Source organism: Oryctolagus cuniculus, chromosome 3 (assembly GCF_964237555.1).
Source record: "Oryctolagus cuniculus chromosome 3, mOryCun1.1, whole genome shotgun sequence".
Lineage (NCBI taxonomy): Eukaryota > Metazoa > Chordata > Mammalia > Lagomorpha > Leporidae > Oryctolagus > Oryctolagus cuniculus.
Window position 1 is genome coordinate 11,919,940 of NC_091434.1, and position 13,423 is coordinate 11,933,362.

A 13,423-nucleotide genomic window follows, 5' to 3' on the forward strand; every position below is an offset into this window, starting at 1 on the left:
ATTTATTTATTTGAAAGGCAGAATATCATAGAGAGAAAGACAGACAGACTGGTTCACTCCCCAAATGGCTGCAACAGCCAGGACTGGGCCAGAGTGAAGCTAGGAACCAGGAACTTCAATCTGGGTGTCCCAGGTAGGTAGGTGACAGATGCCCAAGCAACTGGGCTATCACCTGCTGCTTTCCCACCTGCATTGGCAGGGAGCTGGATTGGAAGTGGAGCAGCCGGGACTCTGACCAGCTCTCCAATAAAGGATGCCAGGATTGCAAGTGGTAGCTTAACCAGCTACAGAACACTGTTTGCCCCTAAGTTTATTTTTTTTTATTTTAATTTTTTAAAGATTCATTTATTTTACTTGAAAGGCAGAATTACAGAAAGGCAGAGAGAGAGAGAGAGAGAGAGAGAGAGAGAGAGGTCTTCCATCTGCTGGTTCACTCCCCAGATGGCTACAACAGCCAGAGCTGAGCCAGTCTGAAGCCAGGAGCCAGGAGCTTCCTCCGGGTCTCCCACGGGAGTGCAGGGGCCCAAGGACTTGGGCCATCTTCCACTGCTTTCCCAGGCCATAGCAGAGAGCTGGATCAGAATAGGAGCAGCAGGGACTCCAACCGGAACCCATACAGGATGCCGTCACTGCAAACGGTGGCTTTACCTGCTACACCACAAAGCTGCACCCCCTGTTTATTTTTAAGAATAAGTATATATTACATATTAGTAAGAAAATAACAAATATCATTTGAAATTATATTTGAAGTTCGTGATCTACTTGACTGAAAACAGATTATACCAAATTATGTGGCTGAAAGTCTTTGAACCATAGATTCATATGCAATTCCTATTTTCTTGATTTTTCTTTTAAAGGGTGAGGTTGGCCAGCAAGGTTCGCCTGGACCCACCCTACTGGTAGAGCCACCCGACTTTAGTCTCTATAAAGGAGAAAAGGTAAGCTCAAATCCATATGTCACTTTTGTATCGTAAGAGAAAACAGCCTCTGAACATGTACCTGCAGCAGCAACATTTTGTGCATCACCACACTGATCTCAAAGCTACCTTCCTAGGTCAGTACTATTGTTAACACCATTGTTCAGAGTGGAAAATTGAGGCTGGGAAGGTACCAGTGTTCTTGGATTTACTCAACTGTGGAGTTGAGTAAAAAAAAGGTGGACCTGACTCAAGCTGCCAAATTGGGCACACCATAGACTTTTTATTGTTTTTTTTTTTTTTTTAAGATTTATTTATTTGAAAGGCAAAGAGAGAGTGAGAGAGAGAGAGAGAGAGAGAGAGAGAGAAATCTTCCATCTACTGGTTCACTCCCCAGATGGAGGCAATGGCTGGAGTTGGGCCTATCCAAAGCCAGAGCCAGGAGCATCTTCTGGGTCTCTTTGGTGGATGTAGGGGCCCAAGCATTTGGGCCATCTTCTTGCTGCTGTCTCAGCTGCATTAGCTGGGAGCTGGTTCAGAAGTGGAGCAGTCAGGCCTCAAACTGGTGTCCATATGGGATGCCTGTGCTGCAGGCAGTGGCTTTACTGGTCGCACCACAGGGCCAGCCCCATGCCATGGATTCTTGACACATATTAACCCCTCTGTCAGCCTCCATCATTGATAGCTCCAATACCACAAGCAGACTCTGTGGTCCCTTTTTGGTTACATGGTTAAATTTCTCTACTTTGCCCAGAAAAGGGCCACTTATGTCAATGGCTACTTCCCTAACTGCCCTCTGTCCTGGTTCCATGGTGGTTCACTCTCCTGCCCCCTTACTTCTCACATGGAGAAGTGGTGCAGGTGGTGCCAAGTTTCTAAGTGCTAGTTAGTGACAGGTCAGCAGTAACCCCTTATTTTCAAAAGCTAGTGAAACAGGTTGTCTAAAGAAAAAAAAAAGCTAGTGAAATGGGTTTTTCAGAGATGGAATTCACTAAGTTAAAGAATAAGAGTAAGCCAGATTATATTCATTATAATTTTTTAGGGTTTAAAAGGAATTCCTGGAATGATTGGACTGCCAGGACCCCCAGGACCCAAGGTATTTTTATTAAGTACCCTCCTCCTCCCCAATTGTATGATATACTATCTTCACATGAAATTTTATTTTGCCTGGTTTTTATCTGCTTTAGCTGTAATGGATATCACTAGACCTTTTTTTAAACAAACTATTTTATTATAATCCTATAGGACTTCTATTCTAAAGTGTTTGTTTTCTGTAAGCTGTTGGTAATAATTTTGTTTTTCATTCTGTTTTCACTTTTCATATTGCTGACATACTATTGCTTCAATCTCTCTAAATATTGTCATCTCTTAAAGGGCAAACCTGGCGTTGGGGCAAAAGGAGAGAAAGGTATTCCTGGATTCCCAGGACCTCGGGTGAGGCTTGGTCATTGTTAACTTCTGTGGCTTTGGAGGCATCTGTCACATTTTTGTAAGCCTCGATCTATATTCCTATGAGCTTGGAAAGTAGAGAATAACTCAAATGAGTGAAATATTTTGGAAAATAATTGTGTGATAGCCAACTGATATCATTTAGACAAAATAGGTGAGCAGAAGATGGAGGAAGTGGGGGGTAAGTAACAGGATTGTGGCATCTCCTGTCTGGCTCAGTATCAATGTGACAGTTGCTTGAAATAGTTAATCTGAATCTGTTTGATAAAACATGGTGCTGATCTAGAGGCAGTAGCTAAGACAAAAGGACAATGTCAGACCCCAAACATCATCATGAATGTCACTAATTGAATGCCCATTCAGAGTCACCGTGTAGGCAGACCAGCTGGCATGGCTTTGAGTTTGTTTGGCTCCACGTTTAGCACTGAATGGGGGAAATATTGCCTTCCATGGTCATTTTTATTGTTGCTGATGTACCAAACACCTATTTATTTCCGGACAAATTATTTTCAGTGACTTCAAACATATCTTGCCTACTGCAAGCAACAATAGTGCTAAATAGATTAAAATTGCAAAAGTGACAGCAATGAAAATCTGTTCTTAGTTAAAACATGGGTAATTTTATGTGAATTTTTAAAATAAAACTATTAATGCAGTAGCTGCTATAAAGACAACTACCTTTGCAAACAAGACTAATATGGTAAACTAAAAAATGTTGCCACAATCTGGTTCCTGTACTGTAATTTAATTCTGTTTGTGTTGCTTTTGTGAATTTATTAGGGTGACCCGGGTTCCTATGGATCTCCAGGTTTCCCAGGACTGAAGGTAAATGCACCACATTATAGATATGATAATTACGTTTTCATTCATAAATGCAGCTCTGCCATTCCATGTCATTGGAAGTTGCACTGTTGCATGCACACTTATGGTAACTGGGAAAGTGGAAACATTAATTTCATGGATTGCAGGATTTAGCTGTCGCTGCAAAAACTGAGAAAAAAAATATCTGATGCAACCCAGGAGCAGTGTTCAGACTCAAAGTCTCAGTGAACATGTGTTCAGGGTAATGAGAATGAGCTCATCTTTCGCTCAAAGAAAAACAGAACCACATGTTTGTGCTTGTTTGTAGGGAGAACGAGGCCTGGTTGGAGCACCTGGGCAGTTTGGATTTCTTGGCCCTAAGGTAAAAAAGTGAGACCGTTTGAGGATATCCTGAAAAAATTGTATATCCCTCATGTTAGCTCATTTATTTGAAAAAAAGTTTTCAAAGAATCATTCAAAAATGTTAACCTTTGGAAGAGATGGAGTTAATTTTATATATACTGCTTTAATTCACATGGTGCATTTGGATGCGTGATTATACCGTTCTCATCTTCAGCATGAGCGTGTTTGCTTTGCTTTTGAGAAGCAATCCCTTTGAAGGTAAATGATAGTTTCAAGAAGTCTATGGACTGACAGGGCTGAGATGAAAACCAGGATTCTGGAAAGCTTTGTAGCCTCACATTCAGCTCCTTCGCAGGGCAAACGATGAGAGCATTAAATACACACAATCAAGGAGGCCAAAATTTGTTGTTGAAATGAAGTGTAGATTCAGGTCTTCCAGCTAAATAAACACTTTGTCCTAGAGTACCAAGTTAGACATAGTGTTATCAAGAAACGTAGTGACTTCAGAGGGATGTAATTGATGGGTGTGGAATAATTCTGTTGGAGTGAATCTTTTCCTTTTGCGAGAGCTTTGTGAGTCCATTATTGACACACACACACACACACACACACGTGTAAGTAGCCGATTGGTGCTCCTGTAGGTGGCTGATTGATGCCGCTAGGAACTCTGTGAATCTCTCACTTTTCTAGGCAATATGCAGTCTTTATGTGTGTGAATGTACACATGGTTCCCCTAGTGTCCAGTGCCAGACAACATGAGTAAAATGCTGATATTTCTAAGCAAAGTGAACAAATGAATGATTTCAGGGAGATCCTGGAGACCGCGGGCGCCCGGGACCACCAGGCATTTTGGCAACTCCATCTCTTCCACTCAAAGGTTTGTGTCCTGTTCAGTTCCTCCACAGTGTGTGTGGAAATGAGACCGGGGTGACCCCCACAGAGGACTCGAGCCCAGTATTTCAGTAGCTTGCACACTGCGCTAAGTATGTGAACATTACCGTGAACCACCCACAGGTGCGTGTGGAGATGTGCGTCTTGGCTCATTTCTGCCAGTAGGAGATGTTAGATTTCATTTCAGGAGATAAACTATATATTGGGATTTTTAGGATGTCAACTATTAGAAAGTAGTTTTCTTTAATTGCTAAAAATATATACCATTTGACTAACACCTACTAAATGCTGCATCATTCAACAACCAAGAGAGCTCCCCTCAAAGTTCCTACATCTGCAGAGGGAGGGCAGTCATGGGTGTTTCAATCTAAGATATTCCACTTAAAATATAGCAAGAAATTCAAGGGTCTCCTCCTTAGACTTTACCTGGCCTCACCCAAAGTCATGTGTCTGAATTCTATCACTTATACGTGGATTTATTTATTCACATATCTCATTATCTCTGGCAGGTCCTCCTGGGGACCCTGGGTTCCCTGGCCGCTTTGGCGAGATGGGGGCCTTTGGACCACCTGGCCTCCCAGGTCCACCAGGCAGACCTGGGGAAGCCTGTGCAGGTACAAACCCACTGTTTTTTCTGCATGCCGGATTTCCTACATCAATGTCTGCACCAGGGTTCTCAACTCTAGCTTTGACACTGAGTCCTTAGGAGTATTTAAAAAATGCTGAGGCCTGGGCTCACCCCAGACGAGGAATATTAAACTCTCAGGGAGGGTGGGCCCTGCATTTCTAATGTGCAACCAGCATTTAGAACCAATCACTCGCTCCAACCAACCAATCACTTACTTAGAAGAAATACAGGTTCCTCCCCTGCAACCCGACAGTAGTCCATCAGTACCATAGGATGTTGGGGGGAATGCATGGGTTTAAACAGGACTTCCATGAGATTGTCACAGGCACGTAGATTGGAAACTCAGTATTTCCTCTTGTTTTCCCACCCTTCTGAAGGCTTTCCCTGTGATATGTACTTGCAAAGTTCTATTCATCCACCTATGCCCCAACTCAAATCTCCTACATGAAATGTGGAAATAAAAATTATGATAAAAAATAAAATTAAGATGCAGTTTTACTTTAAGAAAAAAAAAAGGCCTTTCTTATTCCCCCAAAATGAAAGCAAAATCAAGAAAACCATAAGATCTAGTGACATTGGACAAAAAGCCCAGAAAAGAGCCCCATTGACAGAGGATTTTGAACTCTTTCAGGTCTGTGCTAATATTCCCAGGAATAGAAGGCTAGAGAGTTTTGCATCCTCTGAACACTGAAGAACTGATTAAAAAGTCTTGGATAAATGTCATTTTCTCCAGCTCGGGTCTCTTGTTATTTATATTGGGGAGTAAGAAGTTACTCATTCACTAAAAACAAAACTTTAATCTTCCTTGAATCTTGTTTTCACTATGTAGGATCTGATGACCACAAAAGTAATAGATTTTTCTCTGGTTCCTTTAGCTTTTAGACAGCATAATCTTGGTTTAATTGGCCCAGGATTCTATGAACCATGTAGAGAATCCTGCTGTCTGGAAAGTACTTACTCTGGTTTAAATTTCTACCTTCAAGCTTATTTACAATAAAATAGTGTCTCCAGAAGCTTGAAATAACAACTTAAGGGTAGCAATTAACAAGTGGCTCTAGAAAATTCAAACCCAAATATACAGGAACTTTCTTGATTCCAGAAGCCTTTTTTTTTTTTTTTTTTTTTTTGACAGGCAGAGTGGACAGTGAGAGAGAGAGACAGAGAGAAAGGTCTTCCTTTGCTGTTGGTTCACCCTCCAATGGCCGCCGCCGGCCGGCGCGCTGCAGCTGGTGCACCGCGCTGACCAATGGCAGGAACCAGGTACTTCTCCTGGTCTCCCATGGGGTACAGGGCCCAAGCACTTGGGCCATCCTCCACTGCCTTCCCTGGCCACAGCAGAGAGCTGGCCTGGAAGAGGGGCAACCAGGACAGAATCCGGTGCCCCGACCGGGACTAGAACCCGGTTTGCCGGTGCCGCAAGGCAGAGGATTAGCCTAGTGAGCCGCAGAGCCGGCCTCCAGAAGCCTTTTCAAAATGAATTTAAAAGCTTTCAAATCTTGACCATGACACATAATTAAAAATGCATTTTATTTTGCATTGGATTTATATTACACAACCATACCCATATATATAGTATGCACATATACAGATGATTGAAACTTAAATTTTACAAAATAATACCTTATTGGCATAATGTTCACTATTTTCTTTATTTTTAAAGATTTATTTCATTAATTTGAAAATCAGAGTGACAAAGAGTAAGAGTAAGGGAGAGAGAGAGAGAGAGAGAATCTTCCATCTGTTCTTTCATTACTCATCAAATGGCTGCAATAGCGTGGGCTGGGCCAGTCTGAAGCCAGGAGCCTGGAACTCTATATGGGTCTCCCACTTGGGTAACAGGGACCCAAGTACCTGGGCCATCTTCTACTGCCCTCCCAGGCACATTAACATAGAACTGGATCAGTAGCATAGTAGCTGGGACTAGAACTAGTGTTCCTAGGCCATGGCTTATCCTTCTGTGCTGCAATGCTGACCTGATGTGTTCTGTTTTCTATTTATTTCATTTTCATATTTTTATTTATACTGGCTACAACTTGATTGATTTCATGTGCTGCTAGTGTGTACTCGAGGCTGCAATGTTCCATCCTGTTGCAAGAAGGTTAAGTGTGCTCCCCAGCACTGGAATGACTCAGCAGACATCATGGGGCCATCTAGTGGAATCCCAGCTGGCTCTTAGTAATGGCAGGAAGACAAGATGGCACCACATCCAAGTCCATTTGTTCTGAGCTACAAAGTCAATGCCCCTTACCACACATATTTAGTCTCATGAGTACTTATAGTATTTTCCATGCAGTAAGCAGAGTCTTGGAGTTGGACATTTCTAATTGAGTCTAAGCCTTGCCATGTGGTGGAGTCCACATAATATAGTGTAATGTAGTAACATATTCTTGGTTTATTCGCAGACCAAAAGTATTCCAGTTTCAACTGCTTACAAGCTATGTGACATTGGATAGTTATCCAACCAGTATATTCATCTGTAAAGCAGAATTTTGTTAGGGTTGAAAGAAGTAATATGTATATGGTCTTTAGAATACCACCTGATAAGGGCTGGCATTGTTGCGTAGCAAGTTAAGTTGCTGCCTGGGATACTGGCATCTCATAAGGGCACCAGTTCGTGTCTCTGCAGCTCTGCTTCTGATTCAGCTCCTGCTAATTTGCCTGGAAAAGTAGTAGAATACAGCACAAGTGTATGGGCCCTTGCCGCCCACATGGGAGACCTGGTTGAAACTGTTGGTTCCTGGCGTCAGCCTGGTCCAGCCCTGGTCATTGTGGCCATCTGAGGAGTAAACCAGGAGATGGCAGATCTCTCTCTCTCTCTCTTTTTCTCCTTCTCTCCCCCTCCCCCATTCTGCCTTGCAAATAAATAAATAAATTGTTTTAAGAATACCACCTGACATGCAATAAAGATGCAATATGTTAGCTATTAACATCATTACTCATATTTGTCCTAAACCTTCAGTGTGTTATCTATAAGAAGATACAAACTTTTCAGGTGACATGAGAAGTAAAGATAATGTTTACAAATTCATGTGAAGCCCCAGTAGATATGCATGCAATAATGATTGATAGCCATTCATTTAACCAGCATGTTGTGTTATTGATGACTGACAGATTTTGAGTTGCCTATTGTTGAACAAATTACCCACAATATGGTTTGAAACAAGGATCAGTACTTTGCCCCTCCCTCCCTTTGCAGTTCAAGAGTTCAGCAAGAGCTAAGCTGAGTAATACTGGCTCAGGGATTTTTCTGTATGATTGCAGCACATAGCAGCTGGACCTGAAAGATAAGGCCTGGCTGGGGCATTTCTCTCCTACATCTCCCATGTGGTCTCCGGGCCTCTCCATGTGGGCTCTGGACTTAAGTTAGGCTTCCTACAACATGCGGTCTTCAGGGCAGTGAGATTACTTGTGTGGCAGCTCAGGACTCTGGTCCCAAGTGCTTGAGCTCACAAGGTAGAAGTTGAACCACCTTTCAAAGATGCTGCATTTTAGGGGAGGCAAAACCCCACCTTTTGATAGGGAAATATCAAGATTTTAAGAGAGCACAAGAGGCCAGAGCTGTCCTGGCTGCCATCATTGAAAAGTGCAATCTTTCATGAAGAGATTCTCTAAGTAGGCAGGCTTAGGCAGAAGCTATGAGAAGCAGCCGCTCTCAGATGAAGGCTTTCTACTGTTATACTGTCATTAAGACAGAAACACCAGCACGGAGGAGTGGGATGTCGCGGGAATTGGGGGTAACACTGACCTGCTGTGCAGGATACGTTCTGACCTCATCTGAACACACTGGACATCTGTGTGTTTACTGAGCATGTGTGACCATTGGGATGTTCCTAAGCTTCTTGCAGGATTACTGATTTAACATTTATAACAAACCTATAACATAGATGCAGAGGAGTCCATAAGTAAAATTACTAACAAATTGCCATGACTACAGGGAGCCAGGTTGGATTCAAACTGGGTACCTCCATGCTTCCTCACCAACCTGGGCAGCTGTGAAATGGATGGCATTTTATGTCTTACATGGATGATTATATGAGTCTGTTTTTTATCCACTAAACATGCTGATATGCTTATTCCTATTATTTTCACCAAGTTACTGGTGTAGAAAGATTGGAGAAGTAATAATTATAATTAAATAAAATGGATTTCTTATCCAATAACCCTAAAGAGTGGGAAGAAGTTAAGAAATTTCTTATCCAATAACCCTAAAGAGTGGGGAGAAGTTAAGAAATTCTCAAAGGGGAAACTTGTTGAAATGAAATGGACACTATGAGAAACAGTGACTTGATCAGCTCTTGTCCTGACGGTTGATGTACAATGTAATACTTTATCCATTTTAGTATTTTTTTTTTGTTCTAGTACCGTTGGTTGAACTCTGTAATTAACACACAATTATTCTTAGGTGTTTAAATTTTAACTGAAAAGTGATCCCTGTTAGGAATTTGGAAAACATATGTTGAGTGAAATAAGCCAATCCCAAAGGGACAAATACCACTTGTTCTCCTTGATAGGTGACAACTAACTGAGCACCAAAAAGGAAACCTATTAAAGTGAAATGAACACTATGAGAAACGGTGACTTGATCAGCCCTCACCCTGACTGTTGATGAGCAACTTGATATGTTATCCCTCTTAGTATTTTTTTTTGTTTGTTCTACTTAATACTTTTGGTTGAATACTGTACTCAATACACAATTCTTCTTAAGTGCTGAAACTTAACTGAAAAGTGATCACTGTTAAATATAAGAGTGGGAATAAGAGAGGGAAGAGATGTGCAATTCGGGACATGCTCAAGCTGACTTACCTCAAACGGTAGAGTTAGAAACATACCAGGGGATTCCAATTCAATCCCATCAAGGTGGCATGTACTAATGCCATCTCACTTGTCCCAGTGATCAATTTCTGTTCACAATTGATCATAATGATAGGACTAAGAACCAAAGGGATCACAGAAACAAGACTAGTGTCTGCAAATACTAGCTGATAGAATAAAAAAGCGAGAGAACGATCCAACATGGGAAGTGAGATACACAGCAGACCCATAGAATGGCAGATGTCCTAAACAGTGCTCTGGCCTCAGAATCAGCCCTTAAGGCATGCGGATCTGGCTGAAAATTCCATGAGAGTATTTCAGGCATGGAAAACCAAGACACTCTGGGGAAAAAAAAAAGAAAACCTAAATGAAAGATCTCCACGAGTGAGATCCCAGTGGAAAGAATGGGTCATCAAAGAAGGAGGTACCTTTCTCTGAAGGGAGGAGAGAACTTCCACTTTGACCATGGCCTTGTCTAAAAATTATCAGAGTCGGTGAACTCAGGGGACTTCCATAGCCTTGGCAGCTCATGACAAGAGCCTAGGGAGATTACTGATGCCATAAACAAGAGTGTCAATTTGTTAAGTCAACAACAGGATTCACTGTGCACTTACTCCTCATGTAGGATCTTTGTCCTTAGTGTGCTGTACATTGAGATTTAATGCTATAACTAGTACTCAAACAGTATTTTTCACTTTATGTTTCTGTGTGGGAGCAAACTGTTGAAATCTTTACTTAATGTATGCTAAACTGATCTTCTGTATATAAAGAGAAACGAAAATGAAGCTTGATGTGAATGGAAAGGGAGAGGGAGTGGGAAAGGGGAGGGTTTCGGGTGGGAGGGACGTTATGGGGGGGAAGCCAGTGTAATCCATATTCTGTACTTTGCAAATTTATATTCATTAAATAAAAGTTAAAAAAAAAAGAAATTCCCCCAATCTGTTGACTTCCACTTGTGTACATATTTCATAGGAGTCTAACATTGATAGCTGGGATATTCAGCTGCTTTAGAGCTACATTTTTCCTTTCTTTTGTCAAGTACAGTTTATTCAGGTTATTGTGCTATAACTCCTGCTTCAGTGGCCAGTAATTTTCTTTGCGGAAAAAAAAAGTTTATGCATCACCTGTTATTCATGTGTGTCTGTATTATTTTATGGATTTATTTTTAAACTATTATCCTGTCTTCAGCACAAAAAGTCAGCAAATTATCGGTTTATTCCATTGTCAGTCTCATACCTTGAGAAATGGCCCATTTGTATTTTTTTTCCCAAAATAAATGTTTTATTTAATGAGTATGAATATTTAAGTACAACTTTAGGATTCTTCTCATCACAGCTGCCCACCCAACCACTTCCACTCCACTTCCTCCTCCCTCTTCCATTCCAGTCCCATTCTCCACTAAGAAGAAAAAAGAAAAAAGAAAAGCTGTTCCTTAACAGTCAAGACAAGGGCTGTTCAAGTCATTCCTTGTCAAAGTGTCAATGTCACTTCCACAGATTTCCTTTTAGGTGCTCTACTAGTTATCACAGATCAGGGAAAACATATGGTATTTAGCCCTTTGGGACTGACTATTAATCCTTTATCAATTGTACAGTTTGCAAATAATTTCTTCCGTTTTGTCAGTTGCCTCTTCACTTTCATGAGTGTTCCTTTTGCAGCACAGAAGCTTCTCAATTTGATGTAATCCCATTTGTTGATTTTAGCTTTGATTGCCTGTGCCTCTGGGGTCTTTTCCAAGAAACCTTTGCCTATGCCAAGGTTTCCCCAATGTCCTCTAGTAATTTGATTGTATCAGGTGATAGATTTAGGTCTGTAATCCATTTTGAATGGATTTTTGTGTAAGGTGTTAAGTAGGCATCTTGCTTCATACTCCTGCATGTGGAAATCCAGTTTTCTAAGTACCATTTCTTGGAGAGACTGTCCTTGCTCCAGGGATAGATTTTAGCTCATTGGTCAAATATAAGTTGGTTGTAGATTGATTTCAGGTGTTTCTATTATGTTTTATTGGTCTATCCCTCTATTTTTGTACGAGTACCAGGCTATTTTGATTATAACTGCCTTGTAGTATGTTCTGAAATCTGGTATTGTGATGATTCCAGCATTGTTTTTGTGGTATAAGATTGCTCTAGCTATTTGAGGTCTCCTTTTTTTTTTTTAACTTTTATTTAATGCATATAAATTTCCAAAGTACGACTTATGGATTACAATGGCTTCCCCCCCATACCGTCCCTCCCACCCACAACCCTCCCCTTTCCCACTCCCTCTCCCCTTCCATTCACATCAAGATTCATTTTTGATTATCTTAATATACAGAAGATCAGCTTAGTATACATCAAGTATGGATTTCAACAGTTTGCTCCCACACAGAAACATAAAGTGAAAAATAATAGATGATTTTTTTAAATGATGATGAAATCAGAGCAGACCTATTGTCATGTTTAATCCCAATGAGAGTCAATATGAATTTCAGCATAATTTTTTCTAGATCTGAGAAGTATGTCTTTGATATTTTGATAGGTATCATATTGAATCTGTAAATTGCTTTCAGAAGAATGGACATTTTGATATTGATTCTTCCAATCCATGAACATGGAAGATATTTCCTTTTTTTTGTATCTTCTATTTTTTCTTTAAAGTTCTGTAATTCTCATCGTAGAGATCTTTAACATCCTTGGTTAAATTCATTCCAAGGTATTTGATTTTTTTTGTAGCTATTGTGAATGGGATCAATATTAGAAGTTTTTCTTCAGCCACAGCATTGACTGTGTATACAAAAGCTGTTGATTTTTGTGTATTGATTTTATATCCTTCTACCTCACCAAACTCTTTCATGAGTTCCAATAGTCTCTTAGTGGAGTCTTTTGAATCCTCTTTATATAGAATCATGTCATCAGCAAATGGGGATAGTTTGACTTCCTCTTTCCCAATTTTAATCTCTGATTTCTTTTTCTTGTCTAATGGCTCTGGCTAAAACTTCCAGGCCTATATTCAATAGCAATAGTGAGAGTGAGCATCCTTGTCTGGTTCAGGATCTCAGTGGGAATGCTTTAATCTTTTTCCTATTGAATAGGACGCTGGCTGTGGGTTTCTCATAAATTGCCTTGACTGAGGAATGTTCCTTCTATACCCAATTTGCTTAGAGTTTTCATCATGAAAGGGTGTTATATTTTATCAAATGCTTTCTCTGCATCTAAGGAGATAATAATGTGATTATTATTCTTCAGTTTGTTAATGTGATGTATGCTGTTGACTGATTTGTGAACGTTGAACCATCCCTGTATACTAAGGATAAATCCCACCTGGTCTGAGTGAATGATCTTTCCATTGTGTTGTTGGATACACTTGGCCAGAATTTTGTTGAGGATTTTTGCATCTGTGTTCAACAGGGAATTGGTCTGCAGTTGTCTTTCTGTATTGCAATTTTTCTGGGTTTAGGATTAAAGGTGATGCTGGCTTCATAGAATTTGAGAAGATTCCCACCTTTCAATTGATTTGAATAACTTGAGAAGAACTAGAGTTATTTCTTCTTTAAAATTCTATTAGAATTCAGCAGTGAAACCAT

At 40.6% G+C, this 13,423-nt stretch overlaps 1 protein-coding gene across 5 annotated transcripts in view; it reads left to right on the top strand.

Annotated features, from left to right (window-relative positions):
- The window catches only part of COL4A4 (collagen type IV alpha 4 chain), a 180,366-nt gene that overhangs the window by 88,429 nt on the left and 78,514 nt on the right, over nucleotides 1-13,423 (top strand). For all 5 annotated transcript variants that reach the window (XM_070070110.1, XM_070070109.1, XM_070070107.1 and 2 more), the window contains 7 exons: nucleotides 858-938; nucleotides 1,960-2,013; nucleotides 2,292-2,351; nucleotides 3,147-3,191; nucleotides 3,496-3,549; nucleotides 4,338-4,407; nucleotides 4,931-5,035. In XM_070070110.1, coding sequence (XP_069926211.1) covers nucleotides 858-938; nucleotides 1,960-2,013; nucleotides 2,292-2,351; nucleotides 3,147-3,191; nucleotides 3,496-3,549; nucleotides 4,338-4,407; nucleotides 4,931-5,035 — 469 coding nt within the window. The remainder of the gene's footprint in view (nucleotides 1-857; nucleotides 939-1,959; nucleotides 2,014-2,291; nucleotides 2,352-3,146; nucleotides 3,192-3,495; nucleotides 3,550-4,337; nucleotides 4,408-4,930; nucleotides 5,036-13,423) is intronic.